The 14329-nt window shown below is 39.0% G+C and overlaps 1 protein-coding gene across 3 annotated transcripts in view; it reads right to left on the bottom strand.

The window, feature by feature from the left end:
• The window catches only part of LOC128686359 (uncharacterized), a 552092-nt gene that overhangs the window by 231020 nt on the left and 306743 nt on the right, over positions 1–14329 (bottom strand). For all 3 annotated transcript variants that reach the window (XM_070085880.1, XM_070085883.1, XM_070085882.1), the window contains exons 4-7: positions 10222–10371; positions 5053–5219; positions 1080–1252; positions 745–937 (exon numbers count right to left, since the gene is read on the bottom strand). In XM_070085880.1, the coding sequence (XP_069941981.1) occupies positions 745–937; positions 1080–1252; positions 5053–5219; positions 10222–10371 (683 nt within the window). The remainder of the gene's footprint in view (positions 1–744; positions 938–1079; positions 1253–5052; positions 5220–10221; positions 10372–14329) is intronic.

Raw genomic sequence — 14329 nt, 5'->3', positions numbered from 1 at the left:
GGCCCAGTCCATGACCAGGCCTCGCGGCGGATCCTGTGGTGTTTCCTTCATTTTTTTTTCTGTAATATTACCTTACCAGTTAGGACTGGTCTAAGACCGGTCCTCGGAGGCAAAAATCTAAAACAAATCATTAAAAGATATATAACCCTGTGCTCTATATACCCATACGAATGAAGATGACATGCGTGTTGAGAAGTTATAGCAACAATATACGAAATAAACACTGAAGCCGTCTAGGATCTGTGTACTTGTTTCGAACAAATCTTCAGTACTGAAAGAAGATCCAACACTGCTTGGTACAGTATTTACTTGTAAGGAAGGCCTCATTCATTGTAAGTTTGTATCTGTCTAGAATGGGAAATGTATGTGCGTGTTATGCACATTACACAAAAGCGTAATAAACACTGGTCACTGTAAGAAATAAACCTGATGGCGAAAATATAACGCTGAGCATTTTTATATTCTAACATTACTCTGAAGGCCTCTGTGATGCAGACATACAGTATTCATCTTACTGTCAACTAATTATCTTTTGAAATGTATCTATTAAAACAAATTATTTGTCAAAGAAAAGAGAATGGTCCGGAAAAATTCTCAAACAGCCTCACTGGGAACCAAAGTCTTCAGTGGGAGTCGTCTTCACCTATTTTATTGTTTATATGAATTCGTTTGTGTCAAAATTCCAAGAGTTAATAAAGAGGTAAATACTGTTCCACTCGAAAAGAAAATGAAAGTTTAACTTACAGTCACTTCTGGTGGTGGCAAGGATTGGGGTGGCGGCCATGGAGACCTGGTCGCCCACCCACGCCCGCACCCCCACTAGGTACTCCGTCCACCTGACCAGGCCGCCCACTGTGGCGCAGTAGCGGTAGATCTCCACCACATTACCTGGAGCCTCACCCTCCGCTTCACTGCCGCCGCCACTACTAGGAGACAGCTGTAATTCGGGAATGACTGCCCAGATTAACAGAAAATGTATTATAGGAGAAATATATATAAAAACCTATCTTTATGGACCACTGAACGCAAGGGGTGAAAATAAGTGTCTCTAACCAAGTACGGTGGACTCCAGTGCTCACCTTAGAGTGTAGCTGTGCTGTTGTGAGGTTGAGAAGGCCCTTGGCATAACTCCTCTGGCCCTCGACAGGCGTGTAGGAGAGGACGTAGCCCTGAGGCAGCCAATGGGCAGGTGGTGACCAGCACACGTTGAGGGTAGACTCACTAGTGTTGCTTACCTCTACACCAAGTGGCTCTACAGGAGGCAAACTGTGTCATACAATATAACAGCACATTATACTTAAAGTAGAAGTGCAAATCAATTTGTGGTTTGTCTATTATAATTGTGACCAATATTGATGGTGGGTGAGATTTTCCTAGATGTGATTTGCCGCGATGGTAAAAGTTTGACCAAGAGGGTTTTCAGTTGTCTCTTGTGTCCTCGAAATTGATCTGGAAGGGTGGCAGAAGTGTAGCTCTATTTAACCCCCTTAGAGGGCCCCAGCTCATCCTAAGAGTTGACAGATTAAAACAAATATCATATTTTCCTTGTTGTTTATGCGATTTCTATAATCAAAACTTTTATTGACAAGCTGTCTAATTGATACAGGAACGAATACTGTTTCCACCAATTATTAGTGTAGGAAGGATGCTTAGGCATCTTTAAATTAATCTCATTTTACCCATTTTTGGGGTTCAATAATTGACTGTCCTTCTATGACTGGTTGTGAATATAGATTAGCATAAAAATAATGAAACAAGTTTTTATTCCGAATTTGGAAATGGACCAGTAGTGAAGTTTTACTACTATGCTATTACTATATCAAAAGAGGGGAAAGGGAGAGCCGGCACCAAGGAACAATTTAAACCTCTCTGGCTAAATGTTTTTAAATCTGGTAAATCACTTCTAGGAAAGTGTCGTAGTTTACTGTTGCCTTTTAATCATTGTAAATGTTTTTTCCAGATTTCACTGATGTGATGGACTGATCCCGTTGCATCATCTGCCACGAAAATTCCTAATAGAAGGAAATAAATGATATCAAATACCGACACAGTGGAAATATAAACACATATGCAGTATAATGTGATCCTTTATTGACAACGTTTCACCCACACAGTGGGCTTTTTCAAGTCACACACAGATCTACCTGGGGTGGAAGGTACGGGAGTATTTATAGTCATGTTCAGAATGTTGAGGTCAGGTGGAGAATGCTGCATCTGATGATCTACCGGGTGGAGTTATAGAGTCTTGGGTACATGGCAGGGGTTGTTAGGTAAGACACATATGCAACAGTTAGGTATCTTTATTATGAAACGTTTCGCCTACACAGTAGGCTTCTTCAGTCAAGTACAGAAAAGTTGATAGAAGCAGAAGATACTTGAAGACGATGTAATCAGTCCATCACCCTTGTCCAATACCCCTGCCAAGCTACCCAAGACTCTATAACTCCACCCGGTAGATCATCAGATGCAGCATTCTCCACCTGACCTCAACATTCTGAACATGACTATAAATACTCCCGTACCTTCCACCCCAGGTAGATCTGTGTGTGACTTGAAAAAGCCCACTGTGTGGGTGAAACGTTGTCAATAAAGGATCACATTATACTGCATATGTGTTTATATTTCCTCCATTCCTAATAGAAGCTGAGGTGCCCAGCTCTCACCAAGAACAAGACTGAGATCAAGCATATCCATCGTTAATTGATGCCCTCTAGACTTACCATGCTGCTAGTGGAAGATACCAGTTGAATTTCAAGACCCTTTGAGTGCTGACAAACTATTAGAAATGGAAGATAAATGGCCCCGAAATTACCGTCGAAGATTCCAAGAGGACAGGCGGCTGCTGAAAGTAACCATTTCTCAAGCATCCCAAACTATAATAATAATAATAATATATCTTTATTTACTACAGGCACATGTACAGGTATACATCAATGGCATACTACTATATAGAAAGATGTTTATTGTGCTGAGCATTTCAGGCAAATTAGGTCAGTTTTGTCCTAGGATGCGACCCACACCAGTCGACCAACACCCAGGTACCCATTTTACTGATGGGTGAATACAGACAACCGGTGTAAGGAAACACATCCAATGTTTCCATCCCTTAGCCGGGAATCGAATCTGGACCCTCACCGTGTAAAGCGAGAGCTTTTGCCACCAGGCCACGGGGCGGCGACCAGGCACTGATGCGCAATACTGCTACCTGTTCTGTGAACAAGCGGCTGACACTAAGCAACCCCTTCGCTGATGAGTTCAGGAACAAAAGGAAAGTGATTCAAAGTCTGCAAAATCTGTCCAACAAATGTCACACATGCAATGGTTCATCTAATAAATTGTCCACTCGATGAACTTAAACTTAACAACTGGAGATTCAAATCCATGGAACTGCTCTTCATTCATATCTACGGAGAAGAGACCATGTCGGTCAATGAAATGAGAAAGGAAATTTCATGAAAATAAAGTGGAACGTATTCCACCATTACAACCATTGGGGAGCGGTGTACCAGGGGTGTATGGGCGTCTGCCCATAACCCAACATGTCAAGAACCTAACCCATGTCTTGATGATTGGGGAAAAGAAGGGAATACTCTCTTTCCGGAATGGATCACAATTCCTTCAATCACAATGGTGTGTCAGGAACTCATGAAATGAGGATGCAAGGAAAGATGTTCAATGTATGCTGTTGTGCAGCATTCTGTTAATGTCATTGCTGTTGCTCTTATTTAATTTCATTTTATCCACCACTGATGATAAAGCATATGTTTTTGGAGGGCATAATGTGCATTTGTATGTCATTTTCTATGCAGCCATTGATTGTTGACGTGAAGAACCACCGCTAGACCAGTACGCGGTGCTGCAGTCGCTATGTTAGCTCATATTTTATACCATTTGAGAATTTTATGCACATGTAGTGCTAGACTTCACTTCAGTGGTTAATTATTGATTTCATGCCATATATGTTCTAGTTTGGCATCATTATCTGAATCATTAATTATTCTTGTATTCGTGACTTGTTATTAGGTGTATAAATAAATGCTTCGGATGTACAGTGGCTGTTTTAAACACTCCCGTTATAATTGTATTTCGGAAGTCACGTGCCAGGAACCTGCAGAGTTAACCAGTGATTCGGTCTTCTGCCATGCAATAACTATGTTGCAAGGTGCATTGCAAGTGTACTTGCACGGAGATTTACAATGACATAATCATTTCTTCATTCAACCCTTGGGGGGAGGTGGGTGAAATGTATTCCAAGTGAGCTGCAGTTGAAGCCACCGTGCACCAGAAATCGATATAAAGAGAATTCACCCCTTTGTCGATCACACTACCTATTAATAGAGGTTTTATCAAGTAAATCCAACAAAAAAACTGAAGATACTGTATATATAATTTTATATGACATCCCTGAGGAAAATGGACGTTCTCCCAAAGGGGCCCTCAATGTATACTCACTTCTGCTACCCTCTCAGATCGAAACAAAGGTTCTCAGGAAATAACGGAAATTCCCAAGCTAATTTCTTTACAATCCTGGTCAATCACAAAAAAATCCCTACTAGCCCCACCTACAATGACGTTCCATGTATACAAATTAATAACTTACTGGATGTTATCATTTCTGTGTAATCTCATACAAAAATCACACATTCTTTCCTCACGCTATTATCATGCATATTATTATTATTATTATTATTATTATTATTATTATTATTATTATTATTATTATTATTATTATCATCATCACCATCATCATAAACATCACAAAAAGTGGTAAACATACGTACAGTATCTTAATAGAATAGCTTCCAGTCCGTTATTACACTTACAAATTTATATTAATACTGATAAATAAAAGTAAAAATTCCGTGGTTGAGGTAATTACAACACTTGGTAATGGTCCAGGAAGGACCGAAACGTCGTCCAGTTTTCATCTCTAGTTTGCGGGTTAGTTCTGAATTAATAATGAAGCCATAATGACTTAATATGTTTCCTCAACACTGTTGGAAGTAACATGCTCCCTCAACACTGTAGTGTTGCTACCCAATACTGTCGTACCTGACATGTTCCTGACGTAGACGGTGAAGTTAGCCAGGGTGTATCGTTGTGGTGACCCCCCGTCGACGGCGCCCACCAGGAGACGTATAGGTGAGGCATCCAGCTGTAGCTCTCCTGCCACACTCACCTGCCCACTCTCCTGATCTATACTCACTGGAGACCACTTCCTGCAACAACCAAGCATATATATGTCGTGCCGAATAGGTAAAACTGGTAAATTTGCAAGAACTCATTTAAAATTAAGTCCTTTCTAAAAATTTTCTCTTAAACGCTTAAAGATACATTTTTTTATTTATGTTAATGTAAACATTAATAATTTTGTACCAAAAGAACCTTAGAAAACTTACCTAACCTTATTATAACAAGCGCAATTTAATTTATATATATATATATATATATATATATATATATATATATATATATATATATATATATATATATATATATATATATATATATATATATATAAAATTTAATATATATATATATATATATATATATATATATATATATATATATATATATATATATATATATATATATATATATTATGGTAGTAGGTTGGTAGACAGCAACCACCCAGGGAGGTATTACCGTCCTGCCAAGTGAGTGTAAAACGAAAGCCTGTAATTGTTTTACATGATGGTAGGATTGCTGGTGTCTTTTGTCTGTCTCATAAATATGCAAGATTACAGGCATGTCTTGCTACTTCTACTTACGCTTAGGTCACACTACACATACATGTACACGTTTATTTATACACACTCATCTGAGTTTTCTTTGATTTTATCTTAATAGTTCTTGTTCTTATTACTTTTCCTTTTATATCCATGGGGAAGTGGAATAAGAATCTTTCCTCCGTAAGCCATGCGTGTTGTAAAAGTCAACTAAAATGCCGGGAACAATGGGCTAGTAACCCCTTTTCCTGTGAAGATTACTAAAAAGAATAAGAAGAAGAAAATTGTCAAAGTGGGAAGTCTGAATGTGCGGGGATGTTGTGCAAATGATAAGAAAGAGATGATTGTGGATGTTATGAATGAGAAGAAACTGGATGTCCTGGTTTTAAGTGAAACAAAGCTGAAGGGGGTGGGAGAGTTTCATTGGAGAGGAATAAATGGGATTAGGTCAGGGGTTTCAAATAGAGTTAGAGCTAAAGAAGGAGTAGCAATAATAAATAACAAAAAAGGCACAATACCGTGACTGGAACGATGCATAAATGGGAATGCCCGGATGTTGTGCATGTGTCTTAATTTCATCTTGTCGGTATTATATACAACTCTTGTATTACTACTACTACTACTACTACTACTACTACTACTACTACTACCACCACCTCTTCCTGCCTATATATAGCCGTCCTGCTCCACCTCTGGTTAGTGTGACTTTGTCAATGGTCCAAGTCGGACCGAAACGTCGTCGTAAGCTTCTCTCTTTTATGTGCGGGTTATTAGTGTATGAGTAGCAATAATGTTGAAGGATAAGCTATGGCAGGAAAAGAGGGACTACAAATGTATTCATTCAAGGATTATGTGGAGTAAAATAAAGATTGGATGTGAAAAGTGGGTTATAGTAAGCGTGTATGCACCTGGAGAAGAGAGAAGTGTACAGGAAAGAGAGAGATTTTGGGATATGTTGAGTGAATGCGTGGGGAGTTTTGAATCAAGTGTGAGAATAATGGTGGTTGGGGATTTCAATGCTAAAGTGGGTAAAAATGTTATGGAGGGAGTAGTAGGTAAATTTGGGGTGCCAGGGGTAAATGTAAATGGGGAGCCTTTAATTGAGCTATGTGTAGAAAGAAATTTGGTAATAAGTAATACATATTTTATGAAAAAGAGGATAAATAAATATACAAGGTATGATGTAGCACGTAATGAAAGTAGTTTATTAGATTATGTATTGGTGGATAAAAGGTTGATGGGTAGGCTCCAGGATGTACATGTTTATAGAGGGGCAACTGATATATCGGATCATTATTTAGTTGTAGCTACAGTTAGAGTAAGAGGTAGATGGGAAAAGAGGAAGGTGGCAACAACAAGTAAGAGGGAGGTGAAAGTGTATAAACTAAGGGAGGAGGAAGTTCGGGTGAGATATAAGCGACTATTGGCAGAAAGGTGGGCTAGTGCAAAGATGAGTAGTGGGGGGGGTTGAAGAGGGTTGGAATAGTTTTAAAAATGCAGTATTAAAATGTGGGGCAGAAGTTTGTGGTTATAGGAGGGTGGGGGCAGGAGGAAAGAGGAGTGATTGGTGGAATGATGAAGTAAAGGGTGTGATAAAAGAGAAAAATGTAGCTTATGAGAGGTTTTTACAAAGCAGAAGTGTTATAAGAAGAGCAGAGTATATGGAGACTAAAAGAAAGGTGAAGAAAGTGGTGAGAGAGTGCAAAAGGAGAGCAGATGATAGAGTGGGAGAGGCACTGTCAAGAAATTTTAATGAAAATGAGAAAAAATTTTGGAGTGAGTTAAACAAGTTAAGAAAGCCTAGGGAAAGTATGGATTTGTCAGTTAAAAACAGAGTAGGGGAGTTAGTAGATGGGGAGAGGGAGGCATTAGGTAAACGGCGAGAATATTTTGAGGAACTTTTAAACGTTGAGGAAGAAAGGGAGGCGGTAATTTCATGCACTGGCCAGGGAGGTATACCATCTTTTAGGAGTGAAGAAGAGCAGAATGTAAGTGTGGTGGAGGTACGTGAGGCATTATGTAGAATGAAAGGGGGTAAAGCAGCTGGAACTGATGGGATCATGACAGAAATGTTAAAAGCAGGGGGGGATATAGTGTTGGAGTGGTTGGTACTTTTGTTTAATAAATGTATGAAAGAGGGGAAGGTACCTAGGAATTGGCGGAGAGCATGTATAGTCCCTTTATATAAAGGGAAAGGGGATAAAAGAGATTGTAAAAATTATAGAGGAATAAGTTTACTGAGTATACCAGGAAAAGTATACGGTAGGGTTATAATTGAAAGAATTAGAGGTAAGACAGAATGTAGGATTGCGGATGAGCAGGGAGGCTTCAGAGTGGGTAGGGGATGTGTAGATCAAGTGTTTACATTGAAGCATATATGTGAACAGTATTTAGATAAAGGTAGGAAAGTTTTTATTGCATTTATGGATTTAGAAAAGGCATATGATGTAGTCGTAGTGGATAGAGGAGCAATGTGGCAGATATTGCAAGTATGTGGAATAGGTGGTAAGTTACTAAATGCTGTTAAGAGTTTTTATGAGGATAGTGAGGCTCAGGTTAGGGTGTGCAGAAGAGAGGGAGAATACTTCTCGGTAAAAGTAGGTCTTAGACAGGGATGTGTAATGTCACCATGGTTGTTTAATATATTTATTGATGGGGTTGTAAAAGAAGTAAATGCTAGGGTGTTCGGGAGAGGGGTGGGATTAAATTATGGGGAATCAAATTCAAAATGGGAATTGACACAGTTACTTTTTGCTGATGATACTGTGCTTATGGGAGATTCTAAAGAAAAATTGCAAAGGTTAGTGGATGAGTTTGGGAATGTGTGTAAAGGTAGAAAGTTGAAAGTGAACATATAAAAGAGTAAGGTGATGAGGGTATCAAATGATTTAGATAAAGAAAAATTGGATATCAAATTGGGGAGGAGGAGTATGGAAGAAGTGAATGTTTTCAGATACTTGGGAGTTGACGTTTCTGCGGATGGATTTATGAAGGATGAGGTTAATCATAGAATTGATGAGGGAAAAAAGGTGAGTGGTGCGTTGAGGTATATGTGGAGTCAAAAAACGTTATCTATGGAGGCAAAGAAGGGAATGTATGAAAGTATAGTAGTACCAACACTCTTATATGGATGTGAAGCTTGGGTGGTAAATGCAGCAGCGAGGAGACGGTTGGAGGCAGTGGAGATGTCCTGTCTAAGGGCAATGTGTGGTGTAAATATTATGCAGAAAATTCGGAGTGTGGAAATTAGGAGAAGGTGTGGAGTTAATAAAAACATTAGTCAGAGGGCAGAAGAGGGGTTGTTGAGGTGGTTTGGTCATTTAGAGAGAATGGATCAAAGTAGAATGACATGGAAAGCATATAAATCTATAGGGGAAGGAAGGAAGGGTAGGGGTCATCCTCGAAAGGGTTGGAGAGAGGGGGTAAAAGAGGTTTTGTGGGCGAGGGGCTTGAACTTCCAGCAAGCGTGCGTGAGCGTGTTAGATAGGAGTGAATGGAGACGAATGATACTTGGGACCTGACGATCTGTTGGAGTGTGAGCAGGGTAATATTTAGTGAAGGGATTCAGGGAAACCGGTTATTTTCAAATAGTCGGACTTGAGTCCTGGAAATGGGAAGTACAATGCCTGCACTTTAAAGGAGGGGTTTGGGATATTGGCAGTTTGGAGGGATATGTTGTGTATCTTTATACGTATATGCTTCTAAACTGTTGTATTCTGAGCACCTCTGCAAAAACAGTGATAATGTGTGAGTGTGGTGAAAGTGTTGAATGATGATGAAAGTATTTTCTTTTTGGGGATTTTCTTTCTTTTTTGGGTCACCCTGCCTCGGTGGGAGACGGCCGACTTGTTGAAAAAAAAAATATATATATATAGTATATATGTATATATATATATATATATATATATATATATATATATATATATATATATATATATATATATATATATATATATATATATATATATATATATATATACTATATATATATTTTTTTTTTCAACAAGTCGGGGGATTCAAAAAGTGGTCCATGTGAGTAGCAGGCCCAGTACTATATCACTGAGTTACGAGGATTCTAATAGGATGATTTTGCAAGCAGCACCTTGTATTTGGTTATTACAGCTGCCTCCACCTGCGACCGCTACTGTCTCATCATACACTCCCCACGGCTTTCATTGCACATTTATTTTGCTGCCCCTTTTAGCTAAATAGTCTATAAACTCAAGATAAGTCGTAATGAATGACTGTCATTTAATAAGGAGAAGAATTTACAGGGAGTCGAACAGAGGTTATGTTAACCTGTCAGAGACTAGGCAGCGACAAGCGGATGTATCAGCCTCCAACACTCATTGAATGAGCCACACGGGGTATCAAGTCTCATGAAATACACTGCTAAATCTAGTACTACCGTGTACACTGTAGTTCCCACTGTTACAACACAACATTGGGTCCAGCAATATCCAAGAATCTGTGACTAGATAATAATACTCACGGGGGTTTGAGGAAGGGGTCAAGGCGGTAGGTTGAGGCTGGGTCAGCCAAGAAGTAGCGGAGTTCTCTATTGTAGTCAAGAAGGTCGTCGTCAGTTGCCTGCACCCTCATCAGCGGTGTCCCAACCTCCGCCCCTACCACCACCTCCACGCTGAGAAACACAAATAACCAATGTAGTCATACAGAGTAGCCATTCATCAGTGAATTCCTTTGAAAGTCTCAAGAAAAATGTCCACGAGTTTTTGAATAACTAGATGTCCTGAAAATGTTCTTGATATTCACATAATATATATAAACTCATAACAAATACTGATTGTATTACCAATGTGCTTCCCTAGGCAGGAGAGAAGCCTGATAGAGCATCCTGCAGGCTATAAAATACTGCCTATGATATAACCGGTGTCAAGAGTTCTTTGTCCCATGCAGCCCGGTTTAAAGCCAGGCTTTCCCGTTCACCGCCTGGTCCACTAGGCTGTTGGTGCTAGGGCCCCTCAGGCCCAGATAGCCATTAGCCGGTAAGCAACTTTCCTTTAATTCAGATGATTAACTAACAAAATCAGGGCATTTAATAATGTTTCCACCGTAAATAATCAGTTATCTAAAAATCGAGTGGTTACAAATTAAGGCAACAAACGGCTCAGTAAGTATGTGAAATCCACTTTTGTCACGTTTTATCACATTAAATCACACTTCCTACACTCGTCACATACTTCGTCACATTTTTTGTCACGCCAGAAATTAAGAAAACTAAGGTTTACCCTCTTTTCTAGCGAGTCTTGCATTCTGTTACTCTATACTGTGTTTGTACCAGAGTAATGGAAGACATAATTATAAACACCGCCTTCCTCCTTGCTTAGCCTACTTAATTTTCAACTTTTCAACATTATTTTATTTATAATTATTTTTTTTATGCTTTGTACATTATTGTGAGTCTCCTCAGACCATACTTCATATAGGACATTTGAACAACACCTCCCACCTTGGCTAGTTTAATGATCTTTGTACATTGCATACTGTACACTGGTATATCAGGTTCCCGAAATGACTCCTGATGACTGCGATTGATTTTTCAGCGAAACGTTGATTGTACCTCAATAAATGTCCTAAGAAGTTGCAAATCTTTCTGTCCTGCTGAATTATATTACTTCAAGATCAGTCATCCGACCCCCATTTGAGGCTTTTCCTTTCCCCTGTGAAACAAATTAAGATCAGTCTCACATAACACTGCCAGACACGTAACCTCACTGAAGAGCCATAATCAATAAGTTATCACCAGGACCCTAGGCTTGTAAAGTATTTCACAGTTATTCACAAAGATAAGAAAACGTGTTGATTGGGTGGGGGAAAGGGATAGAGAAAGCTTGCTTCACTTGGAACAGCAGTAGGGGAAAAAGGGAGAAAGCTTCCTCTATCCCCTGCAGCAGGAGGAAGAGGAAGCAGGCTTCCTCTTCCCCCTGCTGCTGTTCCAACAACAGGGAAAAAGATTAAGCTAGTTTCATTTGTTCTAGCAATAGGGGAAGAGGAAGCTTGCTTCACTTGTTCCTGTAACAGGGAGAACAGGAAACCTGCTTCACGTGTTCCAACATCAGGGGAAATGGCAGAATCAGTAATAATCAGAGAGCCAAGCTCAGTGCCATAAGTTAACTTTAGTACCTTTAGGATGACAAACAGTTCAGTTTGAAGTGTAGACGCCCAGTTATTAAATTCTTATGACTAACTCAACATGGTTGCTATCGTTCTTAACGATAGCAACAAGAACAGATACAGCCCAGCAAGTGGATTCCTGTTTAGATCCAGCACTGTGAATAACTTGGGATGTTATTACTAACAGCAACAACAATTCATTTTTAACACAATTTAACACGTTCTGCTAAGCGTTAATGTTTAACATTTCCTATTTTCTCACCAAATTGCATTTTCTTCATCTTAAAATTAAGCAAAGTTGGACTCTGTTAGGTTATTTAAGTGGCTCGATTCTGTTAGATTAGGTTTGGTTAGGTTGCTAGGTTAGATTCGATTAAGTTGTATTAGGTTAGGTTCCATTAACCACGAATAAGGCAATGAGAAAAACACTACACTATGAGTCTGGCAACGAGGTTTCCTAGGAAAATAAAAAAAAAAAACGCTCAGATTTGAGCATTTACTATCTCTTAGTGTGAGAATGAAATGGGGAAGGGAGGAGGCTCGCTTCACCTTGAGTGAACAGCAGGGGTGAGTGAGGAGAGGACTCTGGCTTCACCTGTCGAGTGATCACAGGGTAATGAGTGTGGTGGGTAAATATAGAACATTCATCATTCTTCTGGACAACCTTCTTGAAATACACCGAGGGCAATAATGCTCTGTTGTTGCGGTCAGCTCAGCACATCTGGTCGTGCAGGCTATGTTGCTCTCACCAGTCAGCCACACTCCTTGTTTATCATCACTCTCACCCTGGCCTGAGAGGGATGAAAGGAAGTGTGTGTGTGTGTGTGTGTGTGTGTGTGTATTCACATATATGAGGTTAAAAGGGTCGAGTCACATCTCCTGGCCCTGTGTGTGGCTATCACGTCACGTATCCTCGCATTAACAATTAAGGAACATTTTCACAGCCTTTAGTCTTCTTTCGTAACAAATATTTATTAGTTATTGCATGTATTTTGGTGCAGGTTTTGATTTTTTCCACTTTAAGCTACACTTTTTGACGCGGACACCATAATACTGCTGCGTCCATTAACTGTGTACAGTTTTCCTCGATCATTTTAGTGTCCATGTCTGAGGAGACTAGCTGGAAGTGAGTCAGTATACTGGTCGAGTTGTTAACTCCATCACTTGTGATCTGATCACGTCTCTTGTCCTTTTAATATTTACCATTTTTTGTCAGTTTTCACTTTCTTCTTCCATTTCATGGAACTTATCTACGTGTAAATCCATCATCCTTGTCTCCATCTATTTAGGGATTTACAGTCTCATTTTTATTATATATTTTGCACAGAATATTTGTATCATCCATAAACATGATCCTTGTGGGACCTCGTTGTCATATTTCCCCATGAAGAATATTGCTTTTCTCCTTATCGCTGTTTACATTTTCCTCTTAAACAGTTATTATATTATACTCCCTGTGTTTTGTAGTATCCAGATAAGGATCTCGTGCAGAACTCTTTCGAAAGATTTTTTATAATTAAATAAATATAATCACCTTAGCCATTTCTTCCAAGAACAATTTATTTTAATGTAGAATATCAGCTTAGCATAGATGCTATTAACAGTTTTGATCAAAAACCGAACTGTTAATGATTTATATTTTTTTAATATTCGTGAGTTTTATCCACTTCTCACTCACGGTTTTAAGCAGTTCTTACAGCATTTCTCAGTGTTTGGTATTTCCTATTCCAACGTCAGGTTTGAGATAAAATCTAACTACTCGAAGATCATCTAGCTGCTTAATTCCTATGCTCAGGATTATTTATCACTGTTAGTTTCCATTTGCATTAATACGTTACTTATTTCTTTCTAAGAGTTCCAGTTCAACTAGCTGTTGAGATGTTCACTGCCACTTTAAAGTGTCTTCTGCTGTAAATACAACTTGAAACATCTTGTTTAGTTTTCAATCAATTCCTCCTAAACTCAGCGATTTTGTCATGTTTTATTCTTCATATCTAGTTTTTCTTATTGAGTCTGCTTATCACAAACTTTAATGTGCGAAAATTGTTTCAGTTTGAACTTGCTTACAATGTCCTTACCAGAGTTTATTTCTTCCTCTCATTCTACATTCGTATATACCTTTCCAGTTTTTTGTATCTCTGGAAGTTTTAGGGTTGGCGTGTTTCTTCCATTGTTTTAAGTTCTTTCTTTATCCTGGTTTTCCATCATCTTCCATTAAACCTTTCTATATTATTTTGTTTGTGTTTGCTGGAGATGAGCTTCATCTCTTGGGTCCGGCCTCACAATCCATTAGTGGCCTTGATCATTATCTCTTTGGGTTTAGTTGTATTAGTTTTTTAATCACAGCTTGAAGTCGAACTCCATCACTTCCATACTCTTACAGTGAAGAAGTTTCTTTAAGCAGGAACACACAGTTCCATGTAGGTGTCCCTACTTTGGTTTCTTCTTTCAAGTCTGCTTCCTCT

This window comes from Cherax quadricarinatus, chromosome 17 (assembly GCF_038502225.1).
Source record: "Cherax quadricarinatus isolate ZL_2023a chromosome 17, ASM3850222v1, whole genome shotgun sequence".
NCBI classification, from domain to species: domain Eukaryota; kingdom Metazoa; phylum Arthropoda; class Malacostraca; order Decapoda; family Parastacidae; genus Cherax; species Cherax quadricarinatus.
The sequence above is the reverse complement of the archived record's forward strand: the minus strand, read 5'-3'. Positions and strand labels throughout refer to the sequence as shown.